This window comes from Pipistrellus hanaki (assembly GCF_964339955.1).
Source record: "Pipistrellus hanaki genome assembly, chromosome: 15".
Taxonomy (NCBI): domain Eukaryota; kingdom Metazoa; phylum Chordata; class Mammalia; order Chiroptera; family Vespertilionidae; genus Pipistrellus; species Pipistrellus hanaki.
In genome coordinates this window covers 36,378,242-36,398,187 of record NC_140517.1, presented here as the reverse complement: position 1 = coordinate 36,398,187, position 19,946 = coordinate 36,378,242, and the positions used below count along the sequence as shown (strand labels likewise).

At 45.8% G+C, this 19,946-nt stretch overlaps 1 protein-coding gene across 2 annotated transcripts in view; it reads right to left on the bottom strand.

Annotated features, from left to right (window-relative positions):
- The window catches only part of SIPA1L3 (signal induced proliferation associated 1 like 3), a gene marked incomplete at its 5' end in the record, with an annotated part of 149,084 nt that overhangs the window by 20,168 nt on the left and 108,970 nt on the right, over positions 1-19,946 (bottom strand). For both annotated transcript variants that reach the window (XM_084860829.1, XM_084860830.1), the window contains 2 exons: positions 7,799-8,020; positions 19,012-19,439. In XM_084860829.1, coding sequence (XP_084716955.1) covers positions 7,799-8,020; positions 19,012-19,439 — 650 coding nt within the window. The remainder of the gene's footprint in view (positions 1-7,798; positions 8,021-19,011; positions 19,440-19,946) is intronic.

Sequence of the window (19,946 nt, the reverse complement as noted above, 5' to 3'; positions counted from 1 at the left end):
GTGCCCCCTCGTGTCCGCTCGCGCTGGACAGCAAAACCCTTGGATTGACTTGTTAGCAGCCTTGTGCAGGCTAAGACTAGCAAGAACACCCCACCCCAAGGTTGCACGCCTATCCTGGGGCACTTGTTACTTCAACCCCACAATAGGACATCCCAATCCGGGCTTGCACATCCCTCCTGGGGCGGTGCGCTGGAGACACCAAGAACACCAGAGAGTGGATTCTGTACAGACAAGGGCTCAAGGCCCTGCAGTGGAAATCCTGGAGGTTAGCCCAATTGCTCAACTGAGTGCTGGGACCCCTAGGTGTACATTGGAGCTCAGAGCCCTGAGATTGCATATCCACGGACACGCCACTACAGAGGTGAGGTTCCAGCAGACCACTGTAAGCCACTAGTGGGAGCCACAGTGAGCTTGCCTTGGATGCTATCTTGAACAAGCAGGAGGCGCACACCCATCCAGCAGTAGAAGCCTTGAATTCACTTTGCCTAGATACTGACACACAGGCACCTCATCTGCGGGACTACACTGCTAGGGCTCTTCAGAGTCATTTAGTGCACCTCCCTGGCAATCTAACATGGGTTTTCCAGTGAACCACGACTGTGAGTAAGCACCTATTCACCACAAGTGCAACAACAAAAGCTGGGTCCACCCATCCCACGACTGCATACCGTGTTTCTCTGAAAATAAAACATCCTCCGAAAATAAGACCTACTTACAGGTTTCCTTCCGAGTGAAATATAAGGCATCCCCCCGAAAATAAGCCCACCGCTCCCAGGCTCTGTCTCAGAATGAAAATTAATTTACTGTAAACTGGTTGCTAGGGCCACCCCGACTGGCACCTAGCAACCAGTGACGTTATGCGGAGCCCTGATGTCACTGCTGTGTCGAGGTGGAGCGGAGGTCAGAGTGAGCGGTGAGCGCGGGGCAGGAGAGAGGAGGAGACTTTCGCAGATGTGTGTAGAAGAACAGGAGGATTAGAGTGGACAGGACAGGATGCAGTGAAGGTGGTGAGTGCTGGTCTGTCTCTGGTGACACTACCTGGTGCTTGGGGCTGCCCTCATGATGACTGAAGGTTCTCAGTCAGTGGCAGACCCTGCTCCAGCCCAGAACCAGGCCCCAGCAAGCCCAGTGACAGTCCCCAGGCAGGCCCCAGGAGGTAAATGTCTGATAAAGGGGTAGGGGAATGTTTGGTGAAGGTGTTCAGTGGCACAGGGATGGGGGGAGGGAGATCACTTAAAATGACACAGGAGGATCAGAGGGGGCAATCAAAATGACACAGGAGGATCAAAAGGGATTACTAAAATGGTAATCCCCCCTCTGATTCTCCTGTGCCATTTTGATTCCCCCCTCTGATACCCCTTGTGTCATTTTAAGTGATCCCCCTCCCCCCACCTTGATACCCAAATTCCTTTTTTTACCCCTAGAAATGAGCGCAAAAAGAAAAAGCTACTCCGTGGAGTACAAGAAAGGAATCGTGGAAGACTCTTGGGGCCAAAATCTTACTGCTTTCTGCAAGGAGAAGATGTTGAGTATCCAATTGGTCCGAAAATGGCAAGCAGAGTATGGTAACCTCATTGAACAAGTGGACATGGGAAATGCTAAAAAGCGCAAGTGTGGATCAGGTCGGCAACCATTATTTTCTGAGCTGGAAGACCTGATCTGTGAATGGGTTGTTGACAGGAGAGCAGAGGCTTTGGTTGTGAATAGGGCTCAGATTCAAGAATTTGCCCTTGCAATGGCACCACAGTTTGACATAGCCCCCGAAGACTTCAAAGCATCACAACACTGGTTGGATAATTTCCTTCAGTGAAGTGAACTGTCTTTAAGAAGATCTACAACATTGTTTAGGTTGGAAGATACTCAAGTTATTAAGCGAGCACTTGCATTCAAGTCCTTTATTGATGATGCTGACTTCTCTAAATACAATCTTTCCAACATGATCGCTATGGATGAAACTGCAGTGTTTATGGGCCAATCATCTCAAACAACAATTAAACAGCGGGATGCCTCCTTAGTGTACATTCCCTCCACTGTTTACGAAAGTGCACGTGTTTCCTGTATTTTGGCAATTTGTCTGGATGACACTAAAATCCCACCTTTAATCATTTCTAAGGGCAAGAAGGAAAAGATTGAACGTGTTTTGGGCGTTTTTATTTTTGAAACTGAAAAAGCGTGGGCCACACAAGCAGTTATAAGGAAGCGGGTCGATTTAATGCTGCCGCTTGTTCTGCAAGGGAGCCAAAAAGGTCTGCTAGTCTGGGATGCAGCCAGCACTCACCGCGCTGAAGACATGAAGACATTTCTTCACGAAAGAAAAATAGATCAGATAATGATTCCCGCAGGAATGACGGCCTATCTCCAGACTCTTGATATTGCAATAAACAAGCCATTCAAAGACAATTTGTGCATGGAAATTAATGACTACATTGAAAATAGAATGGAGAGAAATCAGCGTGGAAACTTTGTGAAACCTAAACTGCAAGAAGTTGTGACTTGGGTGAAGAATTCACGGGAGAAAATCACTGACAGTTGCATTGCAAATGCGCTGCTAGCAGGCTACCTTGACAAGAAGTACTCATTTAAAGACAGCGCTATTGCTAAACATGAGAGATTTGGTCCACTGATTCTGAAAGAAATGGAGTCGCAAGAAATTCACCAGGAAATTCAGGAATTGGATTGTTATGACGATGTTCCAGATGATGATGACATGATCGTCATTGAATAAATGAGTAAATTCTTGATACTGTAGGATTCACAGTTTGTCTGGTTTGTGTTGACAACTACCGTACTACTGTACCGTATACAGGTAATAAATATCCTTTATTTCATTTAACAATAAATGTGTACCGTATTCTTCTTCATGGAAAAATAAGACATCCCCTGAAAATAAACCTAGTGCATCTTTGGGAGCAAAAATTAATATAAGACACTGTCTTATTGCCAATGAATTAAGCAAGTCCTGAGACAAAGCGGTCTAAGGGTGCTGTCTGGCCATCTCCTGAGATGAAGCTGCCAGCATTGACTGGGTCCTGCAGCAAAGGACCGAGCATGAGGGACCTTCTGTGGCAGTGCTCTCAATCCCCTCTGCGTGCAGATTGCCGTCCTTCACTAGCTCACTGCATCTTCTATTCACCAAATGGAGCATGTGCTCAAACATAGCAGGGAGTGCCAAATACAGAAGAGACTATTCCCTCCAAGAAACCCAGCCTCAGAAAATGTGAGTCACTGCCTTGTGCGTGTCTTCCTTGAGCCTCTGTTATCTTGCTGGGTATGAATCCTAGCTCTGCCACTTTTTGGCTGGTGACCTGGGCTAGGTACTGTGTCTCAACTAGAAATGGGGACAGAAACAGGATCTTTCTCATGGGATAGCCAGGAGAATGGGGCCAACCCAAGCAGAGCAGCATGGCTGAAGGTAGGGATCCCTGTGTCAGCCACAACCACTATCGTTTCTCTGGGGGATGCATAGCCTCAGTCATGACCAGAACCAAGGAGAAAGGAAGCAAAGATATATAGTAGATAGATTGGGTAATTCTCCTGGTGGGAGATAAGATCATAATATGTGGTGACTTTGTGGGACCAAAAATGATAAAACCAGCATTCATAATATTTTGAAGTAATTAACTTTAACTGAGTGAATTTGGGCAAGTGATTTTATCATTCCACACTTCAGTTTTTCTCATCTCACCATTCTGTAGTGAGGATTAAATGAGTTAATGTAGGTCAAGGGCTACAACAGTACCTGGTAGAGCAGGTATTTAAACGTATGTAAATAAGTTAGGCATACAAATGAGTTCTTATGCCTTGAGATAAAATTTCAGTAACAGCATCAAGAGGGTTGAGCGTTGACCCAGGAACTAAGAGGTCACCAGTTTGATTCTCGGTCAGGGGACATGCCTGGGTTGACAGTTTGATCCCCAATAGGGGGCTTGCAGGAGGCAGCCAATTAATGAAGGTTTTCTCTCTTCAATGTTTCTATCTCTAAAAATCAAGAAAAACATATTAAAAAAAGAAAAACATGTTTAATCTCAAATAATTTAGCTGGAAGTAACAATATTTTCTTTTCTCTTTTTAAATATATTTTATTGATTTTTTACAGAGAGGAAGGGAGAGGGATAGTTAGAAACATTAATGAGAGAGAAACATCGGCCAGCTGCTTTCTGCACACCTCCTACTGGGGATGTGATCGCAATCAATGTACATGCCCTTGACTGGAATCAAACCTGGGACCTCTCAGTCTGCAGGCCAATGCTCTGTCCATTGAGCCAAACCAGTCAGGTCTGGAAATGACAGTATTTTCTGAAAAACTAGGTTAGTGACTCAGAAATGTCTCTAACAATGACAAAGATACTATCTCCAAAATGCCCAGGAAGAGCTTGAACTAGACAGCTTTATGAAATGGGAGTATATGGAGAAGAGCAATAATTGTAAATTAACAATATCTACACATATGATAAAAACTTAAGTATTAATTAATGAATATTATAAGAACCCATGAAACTCTGTGTGTCCTCAAATATTGTATGGATTGTTTACACACACACACACACACACACACACACAGCCTTCCTGGGAAAAAGGAGGTGATTGTTCGTTTAGGACTGTCATGTGTGTAGATCTATTTTCTGAGCATCTACTACGTACTAGGCCCTAGTTGAGGTCCAGGTGTTTTTGCTCTCCTAAATCTCTCTGTCCAGCAGGTGCAACAGAACGACATGATGTGCCCCGGGACCTTCACCACGGAAGAAAAGCACCATGAGGTCAGCAGGAGGGAGGAGCCTGGGTGGGGTGAGGAGCGCTTATCTGAGTAGGGCATGTCAGTGCTGATTGATACCTAAGGGCTAGTGTTAAGGGTCTCCTCACAAAATATATATTGAAGTCCTAAACAAAAGGATCACAGAATGTGACCTTATTTATAGTCTTTATAGAGGTAAAATTAGGCCTTAAGGCAAACCCTAATCCAATGTGATTGGTGGGTGTCCTTATGAAAAGGGGAAATGTGGACAGAGACATGCGCCCAGGGAGAACAATGAATGAAGATGAAGGCAGAGATTGGGTGAATTGGCAGAAGCCAAGAAGTCCCAGATTGCCAGCAAACCATCAGGAAACAGATATGGTTTAGATTTGCTTCAAGGCCCTCAGAAAGAACCAACCCTGCACACATCTTGGTTTCAGACTTGTAACCTCCAGAACTGTGGGAAAATAAATTTCTGTTGTTGAGCCACTCTGGTATTTGTCTTGGCACACCTCACACACCAATGCAGGGGGGTAGGAGTCAGCCAGCTGGGGTTGGAGGCACCCAGGCAGAGGGAACAGCACGCAGGGGAAGGGTGACCAGAGCAGCTGCCATTGTGGAGAAGCATAAAAGGGCTGGCATGGCCTGGCCCTCTGGCCACCCTGAAAAGTGGGGGCCTTACAGGATCATATGGGGATGAGGTGAGAATGAGATGCATGGCTCATACATGCACTGACGGAGCACCCACAGAGTGCCAGGCAGGCTACAAACAACCAAGACAGTAGTACCTGCTTTCCTGTGGGGATAATAGGCATTAGAACAGAGAAAAGAGAGAATGATGGCAGGGGCTGTGGAAGACTGGGAAGGCCCATCTGAGGAGGGGGCATTAGGTTAAGCCCCTCTGGAGCCAGCCAGAAGACCTGGGGGAAGAGCGGTCCAGGCACTGGAGAGCCCCTGCAAAGCCCCTGAGGTCAGCACTGTATTTGGCAAGTTTGAGGAGCAGCAAGGGGACAACGTGGCTGGAGGGCAGTGAGTGAGGGGGAGAGTGAGAGGACATGAGGGCAAGGGGACAAAAGGGAAGATCACATAGAGTCTGGATGGGAGTTTGCGCAAAACACACGGTGCATTGTTGCCTGGTACAAATTATGCACTCAGGAAATGTATGACTTTATCATCAATCCTGGAAAGGGGTAAGATGCTGGGGAATTTTACTCAGGAGAGCGAGGATGTGAACCTAGTTTTCAGAGCGGTCTGGATGGCTGTTAGGTATGTGAACTGAATTCTCAGAGTTGACTGTAGCAGGCTTGCCTACCCACCACCATCTCTGCAAACCTGGCTTCTATCTCCTGACACTTGTCCTCATGAGGTCTGTGTTATTCACACATTTGAATGGCTCCATCCAAGTCATGAAGGACGATGTTACAAACAGAACGAAGGAAGACAGGTTTGCTCCCACCCAACAGAAGAGGAGCCTTGGGCCAGGTTCCAAGGCTCCAATCCAAGCTCCATCCCTTAACAGCTGTGTGAGTCTGGGCTCACATGCCTCATCTATAAAAGGTCTTCTTCATGGAATCCTGTGAGATTCACTGAATTAACACACAGGAGCTTAGAACCAAGACTGTCATATAGTGAGGACTTCATAAATGTTAGACTTCATTTCCCCTACCTTAAAAAACAAAATGCCTTTCTTAACTGAATACTCCTCTCCTCATGAGCTTCGTACACAGCTGCCTCCAATTCTGCTCCACCCTTCTCTCCTGCACCATCCAGTCACCTCCATGAGGCTCACTCCTACACTCAGGCATCAGGTTCATCCCAGCTTCTGGTCCATCACTCTTGGGCTCCCCAAAATCCACACTTGCCTGGGCTTCTCCTTACATTCTCTGAACTTGGAGGGGTCTCAGGACCAGTCATAATACCTTCCCTCTTCTCTACCCACATCTGGTTATAGGTGAGCTCCTCCACCTTATGCTGACGACATCCACATTTCCCTCTCTAGCCTGACCTCTCCCCTGAGCTTCCTCCCCCGACTGCCTCCTCAATGTCTTCTGCTCATTGTGAATGTAATCCATCCAGGTCTGTGCTCTGGAGCTCTACCCAAGCCTGCTCCTTGCTCAGTCCCATCTTAGTTCAAGGCAAATGGACCCTTTAGGCTATAAGAGCTATCATCTCTATCTTGCCTCTCTCACACCACAGCCAACCTGTCAGCAACTCTGTCTGCTCCCACAGCAGAGAATCTATTCTGAAGCAGCCCTTTCCCTCCTGGGCCTCCACCCTGTCCCAGCCTCCTTGTCTCCTGCCTGGACTGTCACAGCAGCTCCTCACAGACCCTGCCCCACACGCAGAAGTAGGGCCCCCAAGGACACCCAGTTTAGATCATGTTCCTCCTCTGCTCCACACCCTTCCGTGGTATCACTTCATTTATAGCAGATGCCAAGACAGGTTACATGACCCTCTGTAACCTGTCCCCAGCACCTCTCTGTTCTCATGTGCTCACGCTATTCCAGCCACTGGCCTTCCTCCTACAGATTAAGCATGGTTCTCTGCAGTTACTATTCCCTCTGCTTGAAATGTTCTTCATCCAGACACTATACAGTGTTAGCCACTGACTGATCTACTGTATGCTTTCCTTTTTTTTTTTTTTTTAAAAATATTTTTATTAATTTCACAGTGAAACGGAGAGGAAAAGATAGAAATATCAATGATCATAATCATTGATTAGCTGCCTCCTGCATGCCCCCTAATGGGGATCAAGCCCACAACTTGGGCATGTGCCCTGACTGGGAACCAAGATCTCCCGGTTCATAGGTTGATTCTCAACCACTGAGCCACGCCCATCGGGCACTGTGTGCTTTTCTTAGTTACTCTCTTTATTCTCTGACTCCCCAACCAAAATGTTAGCTCTCTGAGGGCAGAGATCCCAGTGCACCTGTCCACAGCTGCACTCCCAGTGTATGAATTGGCACAGTGTCCTGATGATCAGTGACTGAAGTGTCACTGTCTTCCTGGCCCCGAGACACTGAGCCTTAGATCTTGCATTGCCTTAGTGGGTGACCAGGCACTTACTTCTTTGGGTCAGTGAAGGGGAGGGGCCGTGGTGGGGGCTCATCTGTTCTCTTCCACCCTGCTGGGTGTTTATTGCCCACAGGCTGCTTGGAGAAGAAGGACTTGGGGACAGAGGCAGAGAGCTGGAAGGAGCTGGACTGGGCCAGCTGTGAAGGCTGAGGAGTCTCTGCACTGGTAGTTTTGTAAACTTGAGCAGGGTAGCCAGCCCTTGAGTTCATGTCACTGTAAAGTAAAAATGAAAGAATTAAATGATGAAATTCATCCTATATCACAAAACAGATCTGTTTAAATATACTCTTGGGAAATAAAGTTCAATAACCCAAGAGACACATAAATACACTGCTGCTATAGAAAATTCTAAAGGTACAGCTGCTGCATAGCACTCAATCCCACCAGGAATGCCCTTCTAACACATTTAGTTCCTTTATGGCAGTGGTTGGCAAATTCCTTAGTCAACAGAGCCAAATATCAATAGTACAATGATAGAAATTTCTTTTGGGAGCCAGATTTTTTATTTTATTTATTTTTTAAATATATTTTTATTGATTTTTTACAGAAAGGAAGAGAGAGGGATAGAGAGTTAGAAACATCAATGAGAGAGAACCATCGATCAGCTGCCTCTTGCACACCCCCCACTGGGGATGCACCTGCAACCAAGGTACATGCCCTTGACCGGAATCAAACCTGGGACCCTTCAGTCCGCAGGCCGATGCTCTATCCACTGAGCCAAACCGGTTTCAGCGAGAGCCAGGTTTTTTAAACTTAAACTTCTTCTAATGCCATTTCTTCAAAACAGACTCACCCAGACCGTGGTATTTTGTGGAAGAGCCACACTCAAAGGGCCAAAGAGCCGCATGTGGCTTGAGAGCTGCAGTTTGCCAACCATGGCTCTATGGGAATCTAAAAACATAGCCCCCAATGGGTGGATGACCCCTGTGAAATTCTTCTCCTCCTAGGCACAATCTACACATCTGAAGGTGGGGATCCTGACTGCCTGTCTATAGGCAACTATAGTTTACAGTCTGCTCTATGTATGGTCTTAACCTTTTCCTACGCATTAAAATATACACAATCAGAAATAGAGGGTAGGGGGAGTGAGGATTATGGTTTATATAACTGTGGTCATGTTAATATATTGTACTGTAAATGTGGGGCTTTTAACTTAAAATATATCTGTGATGTAGCTCTTCATTAATTTTAAAGGCATCTACTACATAGCAGACACTATTCCAGCTGATCTAACCCAAACCATAGCTGAATATCACAAATGCTGAATTCCTGTGGAATTAATGCTATAACAAATGTCATGCTGTTGACTAGGACCCAATTCTTGGGGACCCAACTACTTACACCATAAAGGCAATTAATTTTTTAAAAGAAGCCAATTCCTCTTCAAATAAGAAGTATTTAATGAGAAAATAATGCCTCAATAAATCTTTTCTGCCCTATTCAATTTGAGTTAGTGGTTAGAACATCAGCCTGTAGACTGAAGAGTCATGAGATTGATTCCTGGTCAAAGGATGTACTTTGGTTGCAGGTTTGATCCCTAGCCCCCAACTGGGGCGTGTATCAATTGTGTCTTTCTTACATCGATGTTTCTCTCTCTTCTCTCTCTCTCTCTCTCTCTCTCTCTCTCTCTCTCTCTCTCTCTCTCTCTCTCTCTCTCTCTCTCTGTCTCTCTCTCTCCCCTCCTACCTCCTTTCCACACTCTCTTTAAGGATCAATGAAGAAAATATCCTTGGGTGATAATTAGAAAAATAAAATAAATTCTCTCTGAAGGTAAATTTAGCAATATTAGAGGGGTGGAACTTCTGACTATGGCCTCATGAGGAGATTGGCAAATCCTGGACTCCAAAAGCAGAAATTTGACAAAAACAACCATTTTAGCGATCTATAAATTGACCAAAGGTATATAACAAACCAAGATTCATTTATGCTTAAAAACTGCTGAACTTCAGATAAGAACAGAAACATCTGAAGCATTTTTGGCTTAGGGCTCCTTTCATCCCCCTGCCCAGCTCAATGAACAAGGAAGTTTGGCCACAGTGGAATACTTGGGATAATATTAAGCATATCAACATATGTGCAATAAGAATTCCAGAAAAGAGAATGGGGTAGAAGAAAGGTTTTAAGAAATAACAGCTGAAAACTTTCCAGATTTGATAAAAGACATTTATCTACACATATAAGAAGCTCGACAAACCCCAAAATACCAGTAAATACAAAGACATTCACCCCCCTAAAAAAAAAACCAGATGACAGTCAAATACTAAGATAAAAATCTTGAAAATACGAATAGAAAAAGGATTTGTCACACACAGAGTAGCAATATAACCAACTGCTGACTTCTCATTTGAAACAATAAAATGGAATGGTATTTTCAAAGCACTGAAGAAAATCTGTTAACCAAGTATTCTATATCCAGCAAAACTACCCTTCACAAAAGAAGGCAAAATAAAGATTTTTGCAGATAAAGACTGAGAAAATGCATTGCTAGCACATCTGCCTAAAAAGTAAAAAAAGAGGTCCTCAGACTGAAAGAAAATGACTGTGAGTGGTAATCTGAAGCCATATAGAGAAATGAAGGGTCCAAGTTGGTAAATTTATGGGTTATAATAAAGACTCTATAAATTTGTCTTATTTCTTTTCCAACTTCTTTAAAGATATAAGTTTTGTAAAGTGATTATACTAATATATTGTTGGGTTTATAACATATATGAGAAAATAGTACAAAGGAGGGGAAGAGAATTAAAATATAGTGGGGAAAAGTTTTTATGATATGTTGGAATTAAGTTAGTATTAATCTAAATTATCCTGATAAGATGCATATTACAACTAAAAAATAGCCAAAACTCAAGAGGACTCCAAACAGTACATTAAAAAACTTTTTTTTTTTTTTAGCACAAAAGAGGGTGTAGAGAAACAAGAGGAGCAATAAAATCAGAAAACCAAAACAGAACATGTGAACCTACTCATTAGTAATAATTTCATTAAATGTAAATGCTTAAACACCCCAATTAAAAGAAAGAGACTGTCAGAGTGGATTAAAAAAAAGCAAATGTGCAACAATAAAGAATTTTTAAAAAGCAAGCTCCAATTATTTATATTTTCTACAATTTAGCAACAGCTATTAATAGGGCCTACGTTGTGCATCTGTGGGGGATGTCCAGGGAGCCATGGGACATATAACATAGGGAATGAACTCTGTCTATAGTGGTCAGAAGGGCTCCCCCACCGAGGCAATGGTGTCTGAGCTGAAAAGTGAAGGATAAGTAGCATCAATCTAACACATAAACTCCCAGAAATCCATGCTACAGAAAAGCCTGCACAAGATGGTCACTAAGGTGCTGTGTGTAACCAGAAAAAGTTGGACATGACCTGAATGTCTTTTCATAGAGGATTAAATAGATTATTACAACCATACCCACATGATCCAAAACTATGCAGCCAATACAAAGAATAAGGTAGATTTCTGTTTGTGGATAAGGACAGCAAGTGGAAATAAGGCATGATGCAAAGGATGGCTCTACTCTTTTTTCTTTTTTTAAATGTACATATATTGTATGATTATGTAACGTTTTTTGTTTTGTTTTTACAAAAAGATATGTGTATATTTTTCCCAACTGTGGGTCATAAAAACAACTTGCTGGGTCCTGACCATTATTAAGGGGGGAAAAATAGGCTATTATAAAAACCAACATTGACCATCATGTGAGGTAAGGGTAAATGGTTTTGTGGAACTTCAATAGGGATGACCATGCTGGCTTATAAAGTAAAATGCCTTTCCTGTTTAAGGGGATGGTCAAAAATGTTTGAAAGAACTGGACTGATACAAGTTTGGAGAAAAATCTCTGGGGGAGCATACATTAACATTACTATATATTGTATATCACTGGATATAGTGCAGATAGGTAACATGTACAGAATAACAGTCAAATGAAACTATATATATGGTACACAGGGCAAAAGAAAGTACCATCTGATACCCCAGTCTTCCTCCTCAAGGCAACCTTGGTCCACCCTTCCTTTTTTCAACAGAGCACCTATGCATACACAAGCACATATGTGTGAGGAAGTGAGTATCCTCCCAACCTTTCTTTGTAATTAAATGGCAGCACATAGTAAGCTTGCTTTGCACTTGGCTTTGACCCTAATAATATCTTCTGGAGCTCGCTCTATTGTCAGTCTATGCAAGGCCCTCTCTCTTGAATGGCTGCAGAGGGGCCACTCTGTGATTATATCATAAACAATTTTACTCTCACTTTTACTTTCTACAGCACATATTTTCTCTACCTTGTTATCAGTAATGTCAACTTCTGTAAGCTAAAAGAACATGATTAAAGAAGGAGGGGTAAAGGGTAAATACCCTTTGTCTCTGTGTTTGCTAGCCAGCTCCATCCACTGCGTCTTTAAATTTTTTTAAATTGATTTTTAGAGAGAGAGAGGGGGTTGGGAGAAAGAGAGAAACATTGATGTGAGAGCAAAACATTTATCAGCTGCCTTCTGGGCACTCCCTACGGAAGGATTGAGTCAGCAACCTGAACATGTGCCTTGATCAGGAATCAAACTGGCAACCTTTCAATGCATGGGATGATGCCCAACCAACCGAGACACATTGGCCAGGGCTATCCAGTGACTCTTTTGATATGGGTTTGCTCCTCTTCAGGCCCTGTGGCAGACACTAAGCATGTCATCTTAATGTCCCCTCACCCTATATATATGAAGGCTGGTTTTACTCATTCTTTGCTTGGGGAAGGGGACCTAACACCCAACCCATGAGAGAAATCCTGATTGGTTGACACCACTTGTCTGGGATGGGTGTGGGGTGGGCCTGTGAACTACTTCTGGCCAGTGAGATGTTGGGTGTGTGTGTGTGTGTGTGTGTGTGTGTGTGTGTGTGTGTGTGTTGTCTGCTGGGTGATTTCTGGGGAAGAACTCTTCACTAAAAAACAAACACACAGCCTTTGCCAGTGTGGCTCAGTTGGTTGATTCACTATCCTGTGCATGAAGAGGTTGCTGTTTCAGGCTCAATTCCTGGTAGGAAGTGTGCAGGATGTAGCCAATTGATGTTGTACTCTCACATCAATATTTCTCTCACTCTCTCCCCTCTTCCTTCCTCTCTCTCTAAAAATCAATAAACTGCCCGGCCAGTGTGACCCAGTGGTTGAGTGTGGACCTATGAATGAGATCACAGTTCGAGGCACATGCCTGGGTTGCAGGTTCAATCCCCAGTAGGGGGTGTGCAGGGGGCAGCCAATCAGTGATTCTCATCATTGATGTTTTTATATCTCCCTCTCCCTTTCTCTCTGAAATTAAAAAAACAAACAAACAACACACACACTCACACACACACACACACACACACACACACACACAAAACCCACATACATCAATAAACTATAACAAATAAAAATAAAAACAAACAAAAAACTTACAGAAAACAACACTTCCTCTGGACACTGTGATTCTTTGGTAAAATGGCAGTCTCTTTGAGACTGTGAAGGGAGCTAGCCTATAGTCTGATGGAGATAGAACAAAAACAGGGCAAGATCCTGGGTCCTTGAGTCAAGAAATTACACAATCCTGGGGGCCTTCATAATTTGGGATTTCATGTTATATGAGCTAAGCGTCTTCCTTCAGTTGAGCTGGGATTTTCTGTTACTTGTAGACAAAGATATTCCCATGATTGTGCCCATCTTCACCCTTGACAAGGCTCAGGACTAGATGGTGCCTCAGCCACGGTCTCAACCAAAAACTATTCTTCTGAATATCCATGCATCTCAGTTCAGCCCCTTGAGGTGGGCACCCTTTCCCACATACCAATGGACATGAGCAGTGCCAAGTGCCCAGTGCTGGGTGGAGTTCCTAACCTGTCTAGCAATCCAGAGTAAACACATTTCCTTTCAGTAGCACCTGTGTGGACAGGTGTCCTCCCTGGGCCTTAGCTTTGACCTGAAAAACGAGGCAGCACTAAGTGGTGGATAGAACATGAGCTGTGCTGCTCACCTGACCCAGGTTCCGATCCCAGCTCCAATGGACACACTGCAACCTTTGCTCGAGTCCCTTCCCTCTGTGAGGCTCAGTTTCCTCCTCTGAGAAATGAGGCAACAACCCACCCGCCTTATGAGCTCATATGTGCAAAGTACTCGCAAGTCTGAGGAACCAGGATGCGCTCCCCGAGGTGCAGTTATAAAGGGACATGGTGTGTCCAGAAGCTAAAAACATGGGCTCTGGACTTGGCACGCTCACCCCACCTTTACCCAGAGAGACTAAGTTTTATCTCAGGGAAGTATTGAAGATTTTGTTGGAGTACAAGGTTTTGTGGCTCTATAAGCGAGATGGAGCAGTCACACAGCTGTATGGACCTGTGCAATACTCTGGTCTTGATAGGTGGCCGATGGTGGTTGAAAAGCATGAAGGGCACTGTGCTCCTGCCTTCAGGAGGAAGAGCAGTGGTGGAGCAGGAGACAGTGACAGTACTGATCCTGCTGGTGTGAGCACAGCCAGGCCCTGCTCTGAGCATCTTAGAGCTGTCATTTCATTCAGTTAGCTCAGCAACCCCACAAGGCAGGAACTACCACCATCCCCATGTTTCAAGCGGGGAAACTGAAGCTCAGAGAGATCAAACAACTTTCCCCAAATTATGTAGCTGGGAGGAAATGGAGCCATGGTGGAAACACAATCTGTCTCAAGAGAACCTGATTTTAACCATCAGCCTGTACTTTCAATGACAACAGAAAGTCACGATCAATATGTAGTGAGTGATCAGAAAATCTAGCAGCAGCTGATAATTTTGGACCCAGATATATCTCAGGTCCTGTGCTAAGTACTTTAATGCATAATGTTGGTTTATCTACACAGACTTAGACCACAGAGCCTATCATTACTCCCATTTATAGATGAGGAAACAGAGCCTCAGAGAAACTGATGGAAATCACATGGTCGGTTAGTGGTAGAACTGTGACCTGGACATAGCTAGAGCCTGGGAAATAACACTGCTCACCCAAATACCCTTAGGTGGGCCCCTAATGTTTAACCTTAACTCAGGACCAATCTCGCCTTCTCTCCCTAGTATGTGCCATGGCCTGAGAATCAGTCAGCCCTTACATATGGCTGGAATAACGTGCCAGTGTATTAACCATGAATGGCTTGGGAGCAGAAGTGGCAGGTCTTCAGAGAGTGGAGTCAGAGGCTATGGGGTCAAAATCTATGTGGATCCAACCAGCGCTGGCTGCCTCCAGCAATCACTGCCCACTCACCATCACAGCAGCCTCCTCCTGCCCACCCCCCCAACACAGCTGGAGGAGTCTGGGAATAACTGAGTGAGATCAGAGTCCTCCACATGCCACTGAGAAAGTCCCATCTGCCTTCAGGCTTCTGCCATTCTCCCTCCTATTCCCTCTGCTCCAGCTGCATGGAACTTGCTCCCATTCCTGCCAGAAACATTTTCACCTCAGGGCCTCTCTCCCCCAAGATCTCTTCATGGTTCCACCTTCCGAGTTGGCCTGGGTTCCTCTTCCCTAGATGGCTATGACTCTTGGAGGTCTCTGGCATATGTGACCCCAGTCTCCTGGCTAACACAGGTAGGATGGCCCCAATGGATCCTAAGGCCCTCACATTACCTTTTGGGGCTCTGCCCCCAGAAGGGTATCCTGATGATTCCTGCAGCACAGCCCTGGGACGGGAGGCCATGTGCTTCCTGCCTGCCTGGGAACGCCCAGCTGTGCCAGCTCTACGTAAAGCCAGAGCCTCTGATTGCCCCTAAACAGCTCTGACAAATTACCCTGGAAACCCAGGAAGGTTTGGAGTGTGTGCTGCCTCAGGAGAGGGCAGGGGTCCAGGTGGCTGCCCGCCTGGGATCACTCAGCCCACTGTGGTGCCCACAGTAGGCGCTAGCGCCTGGCAGTGTGCCTGGAAGCCAGGCTCCCATGACGAATGTCTGGGGGAGAGTCTGTGCACTGAAATCATCAGTGGGCACAAGCTGCTACAGGCTGCAGCGCCTTCCCCAGCAGGGCTGGAGTATAAGAGGGCGTCCGTGTTTGTGGGGCTTCCCTGTTTGAACATGACATTCCTTTCCTAGCAGCCCTCAAATTTTGCCTGCAAACTCATTCCTTCTACCCCCAAAATGATCTATTTGCCCTAGAGTAGCCCCGAGTGTTTTTCTCCCCAGACCTTATTGCCATCTGGCATGTTAATATTACATGGTAGCTCAGTTGTCTGCCTCATTCTCTCCAGGAGAATATCAGCTACACAAGGAAGTTGACTCAGTTTGACTGTGTTCCCTGCTGTGTCACCATTTTGGGAGTAGTGCCTGGCACAAAGGGGGTGCTTTAATGGTCAGGCCTGCCGAGTCATGTTCTCCTCTTCTCTAAGAATCTCAAGCTCCCAGTCTATAGCAGCCTCCTGACATTGGGCAGCTGGCCCTGACTCTTACACAGCTCGCTGGCACTGTCCTGGACCCTGACTGTCTCCTTCCTTATGCCCTAGAAGTGCCACTTGTTCTATCTGCTGATCAGGCCTTCTTCCTTCTCATTCACATTTGGCCTCAGCCCCAGCATAGCACTATCTTTCAAAACATAAATCTGTCTGTACTACCCTTTCTGCTGAAAACTTCCCTTGCTGCCCGCAGATCTTAGGATCAAATCCAAACTCCTTAACGTGGCTGAAAGGGCCTTGCACGGTCTGCCCCCTGCTGACCTCCCCAAACTCAGCTGCCCCCTCAATTTCTACACTTGAGCCCAGGGGCCTGTTCAGCGACCTAATAGTACACATCCTCTTTTACCTCAGGATGTTTTTACATGCTACTTGCATAGGGACACCTTTTCTACACCCCAGCTTTCCTTTCTCTCTTTTAAAAAATAATTGCCAAGACAAGGCAGAGGGATGCTTTGAATACCAGTGGGCTGATTCTGGAGCCCATACTCTCACCTACCATGAAGATGTTTCTTTTAATTAACACATTTAATATTTCTGAACTTGTCAAGGCAATATCTATATTATTTTATAGAGGATCAGTGGCAACACTTTCTTTAATACTACGCATTAAAGCAAACATACATCCGTTTCAAATATATTTTACTCCTGTACCACCCAAATCACATTTTGGGAAATGTTCCACACTAGAGCCTGGTTGCCTAGGAGAAAACTTCCGGAAGCAGCTTTAATGACTAGATAAGGATGATGTGCAATTAGCATCAATTGTCTGTATGCAAATTAAAGCTTGTAACCGCAGGGCCCTCTTTCCTAGCAGGCTCCCCTCCCACATTATTGTCTTCATTTCTGGGTTCAGTAAATCCTCTCAGACACAAGGTAATTTTATACCCACCTCCTGCCTCAGCCATACATACTTTACTCCCCAGCGCTACTACCTTTATATCAAAGACTTTGCAACCTACAGTTACTCAGGTCACTATCACAGCCTGTGCCTAGCACAGGGGCCACCACAGCAGAGACCTGGGACTCGGTGGGTGCACTTTGACATTTGTCTCAGTGATGATCTGGTTCTCATCTGTCTCACTCACTGGTGTGGGCTGAGGTGTCTGGTACATAAAAAATCCCTAAGAAATATTTGTGAGCAAAGTGAACAGATAAATAAATAAGTGAATGAATGAAGGAGCTGTCAAAAGTCTGTGAGTTCCAATCAAAGACTATCTGTTTAGGGAGGCAGTCTGAGATGGAGATCTGGGACCCAGCTGGGACACTTCTCTCTCCCCACCTTCCCCCTTCTCCTGGGCCCCTTGACTCAGGATCTATGCACTGAGGCAAGGGGAAGCACTGACCAACAGGCACTCTGAAATCCAAATCTGCCACAGAACCACTGTGAAGTCATGACATCACTGCAGGAGGTATCAAGCAGCATTCTAACATTTTAAAAAGATGAGACTAGATCTAAGTGCTTCATACACAGGCTAAGTATTGTTTGGGAAATTTTTGCTTCACCTTTTTAAAAATACCGACATACACATAAATCCACTGAGAGTTGTGTTAAGGAGGCCTAAGGTGCATATGTCCTGAGTGGAAAGAAGCTATAAGTCTCTGTCAAAGGCATCAGGAAGCCAAAGAGCTAAGGACCCCTGATGGGATCTGGGACCTGGGCTAGCCCTGCTGAGGAGTGCTCAGAGAAGGGAAGGGAGGCTGTGAGGCTGCGGCTTTAGGGATTCACTCTAGGGTCAGGTAGCTCAATAATCCTTGCCTGGAGCCATAGACCTCTGAAAGGGCCCATGGACCAGGCTGAGCCATGTGGCTGCAAAAAACCTTTTCATTTTTCTGGGAGATGGTTCATTGCTTCCGTCAGATTCTCTAAGTGTGTAGTTTGGACTCCAGGTTGTTGGTTGCCCAGTGCCTGTTCTTTCTCATTCCCCTGCCTGTCTACCAATGGTTCTCAAAGTGTGGTCCCAGGATCTACTGGGGACTTTTAAAAAATGCATATTCTTTGGCCCTTTTGATGTACTGTTTTAGGAACTCTGAGTGAGACCCAGTTTCTGTGTTGAACAGCCCTCCAGGGGATTGTCTGGGGACTACTGCATGTTACTGTGTGGCTGGAAGACTATACCCTGATCTCCCAGACTTCACTGATGCTGGGAAGGTCATGTGACACTGCTTGCTGAAGAAGGTTTGGAGAAAGCTTTTGTGTTCTCCATATAAAATGACCTATACAGATGCTACAATCTTTCCTCTGCCCTCTGCTTCCACGTTCCCCAGGGGCTCCACAGTTACCCAAAGACCAGGAAGTGGCAGCCTGAATGATAAGGATGGGAGAGCAGGAAGACTCAGGGTGCAGCCATGAGGCCCTCTCTGAGCTGCTGCATCAGCCAGGTTCTGTCCTCTTGGACTTTTCTTCAGGGCACTGTAAAACCTCTATGTGTTTAAGCTAGTGTGGATCAGGTTTCCCATAACCTCCAGTCAAACACACTCCTATCAGATGCAGTCTGTGACCCCAGGAAGCATAAAAACCAGCAGAGGGAGAAGGAAAGAAACAGAGAACATCAGAGACAGATGAGACAACCAACCAGGGATTTCTCTCCCTCTTTTGTGTCCTTAAAGGCTGATGGATAGGCAGCAGAGGGTGCTCCATGAGCCTCCTAATTCTGTAAGCAAACTCTTACACAAGCTCATACATTTGTGACCATGTTTCTGGGACTGGAACCCTGCCATCAAGCCTGTGGGGGAAGTTGAATGGAGTCAGGATCCCCAGACGAGCAGCAGCGCCTTACCTGGTCTGCCTTGGTAGGTTGCGGCTGCCCCCGGTCAGGCCTGTAGGGGTGCTGGAGCCTGAGTTGTACAGCTTCGGTCGGTAGGCCTGGCTCTGGGCAGCAACCACAGGGGCAGGCGAGACCTCCCTTCGCCTGTCTGCATGGTGGGAATGCCCAGTGGTCTCGCGCCCACCCCCACAAAGGCCAATACTTCCTGGTGACTTGTGAGGCTTGGCAGGCCGAGGTGCCTTGGCCAGTGACATGCAGCTGGGGCTGGAGGTGTAGAGGGTAGTATCAATGCCGCTGTCACTGGAGCCGCCCTTGGAGAGGGGGTCTTGCTCTGGCTCCAGAGAGTCCAGGGGGTCGAACCAGCGGTCATCGCTGTGGCTGCTGGATGCGTTGCTGGACAGGGTATTGCTGCTGGAATGACTGGAGTACTGAGGCTCTCCCTGAAGGCAAGAGAAGTGTCATTTCTAGATTCTAGGACGGGGCAAACCTTCCCTCCCTGGGTCCTACTCCCCTGAGTGTGACCCCTGGAGCCAGACAGCTTCCAACTCTGGTTCCCTCATTTACTGGCCATGTGACCTTGGGCAAGTACCTGAGTTTCCACATGTGTAAAATGGGTTGATACTAACTACTTCATGAGGTCGCTTGGAGGGATGACAAGAGCTCACAGTTCGGTCGAAGCCAGTTTGGCTCAGTGGTAGAGCGTCGGTCTGTGGACTGAAAGGTCCCAGGTTCGATTCCGGTCAAGGGCATGATTGCGGGCACATCCCCAGTGGGGGGTGTGCAGGAGGCGGCTGGTCGATGTTTCTCTCTCATCGACGTTTCTGGCTCTCTATCTCTCTCTCTCCCTTTCTCTCTGTTAAAAATCAATAAAATATATTAAAAAAAAAAAAAAAAAAAAGAGCTCACAGTTCAAGCTCAACATGTCTAAAACTCAGCTCCTGGCCTTC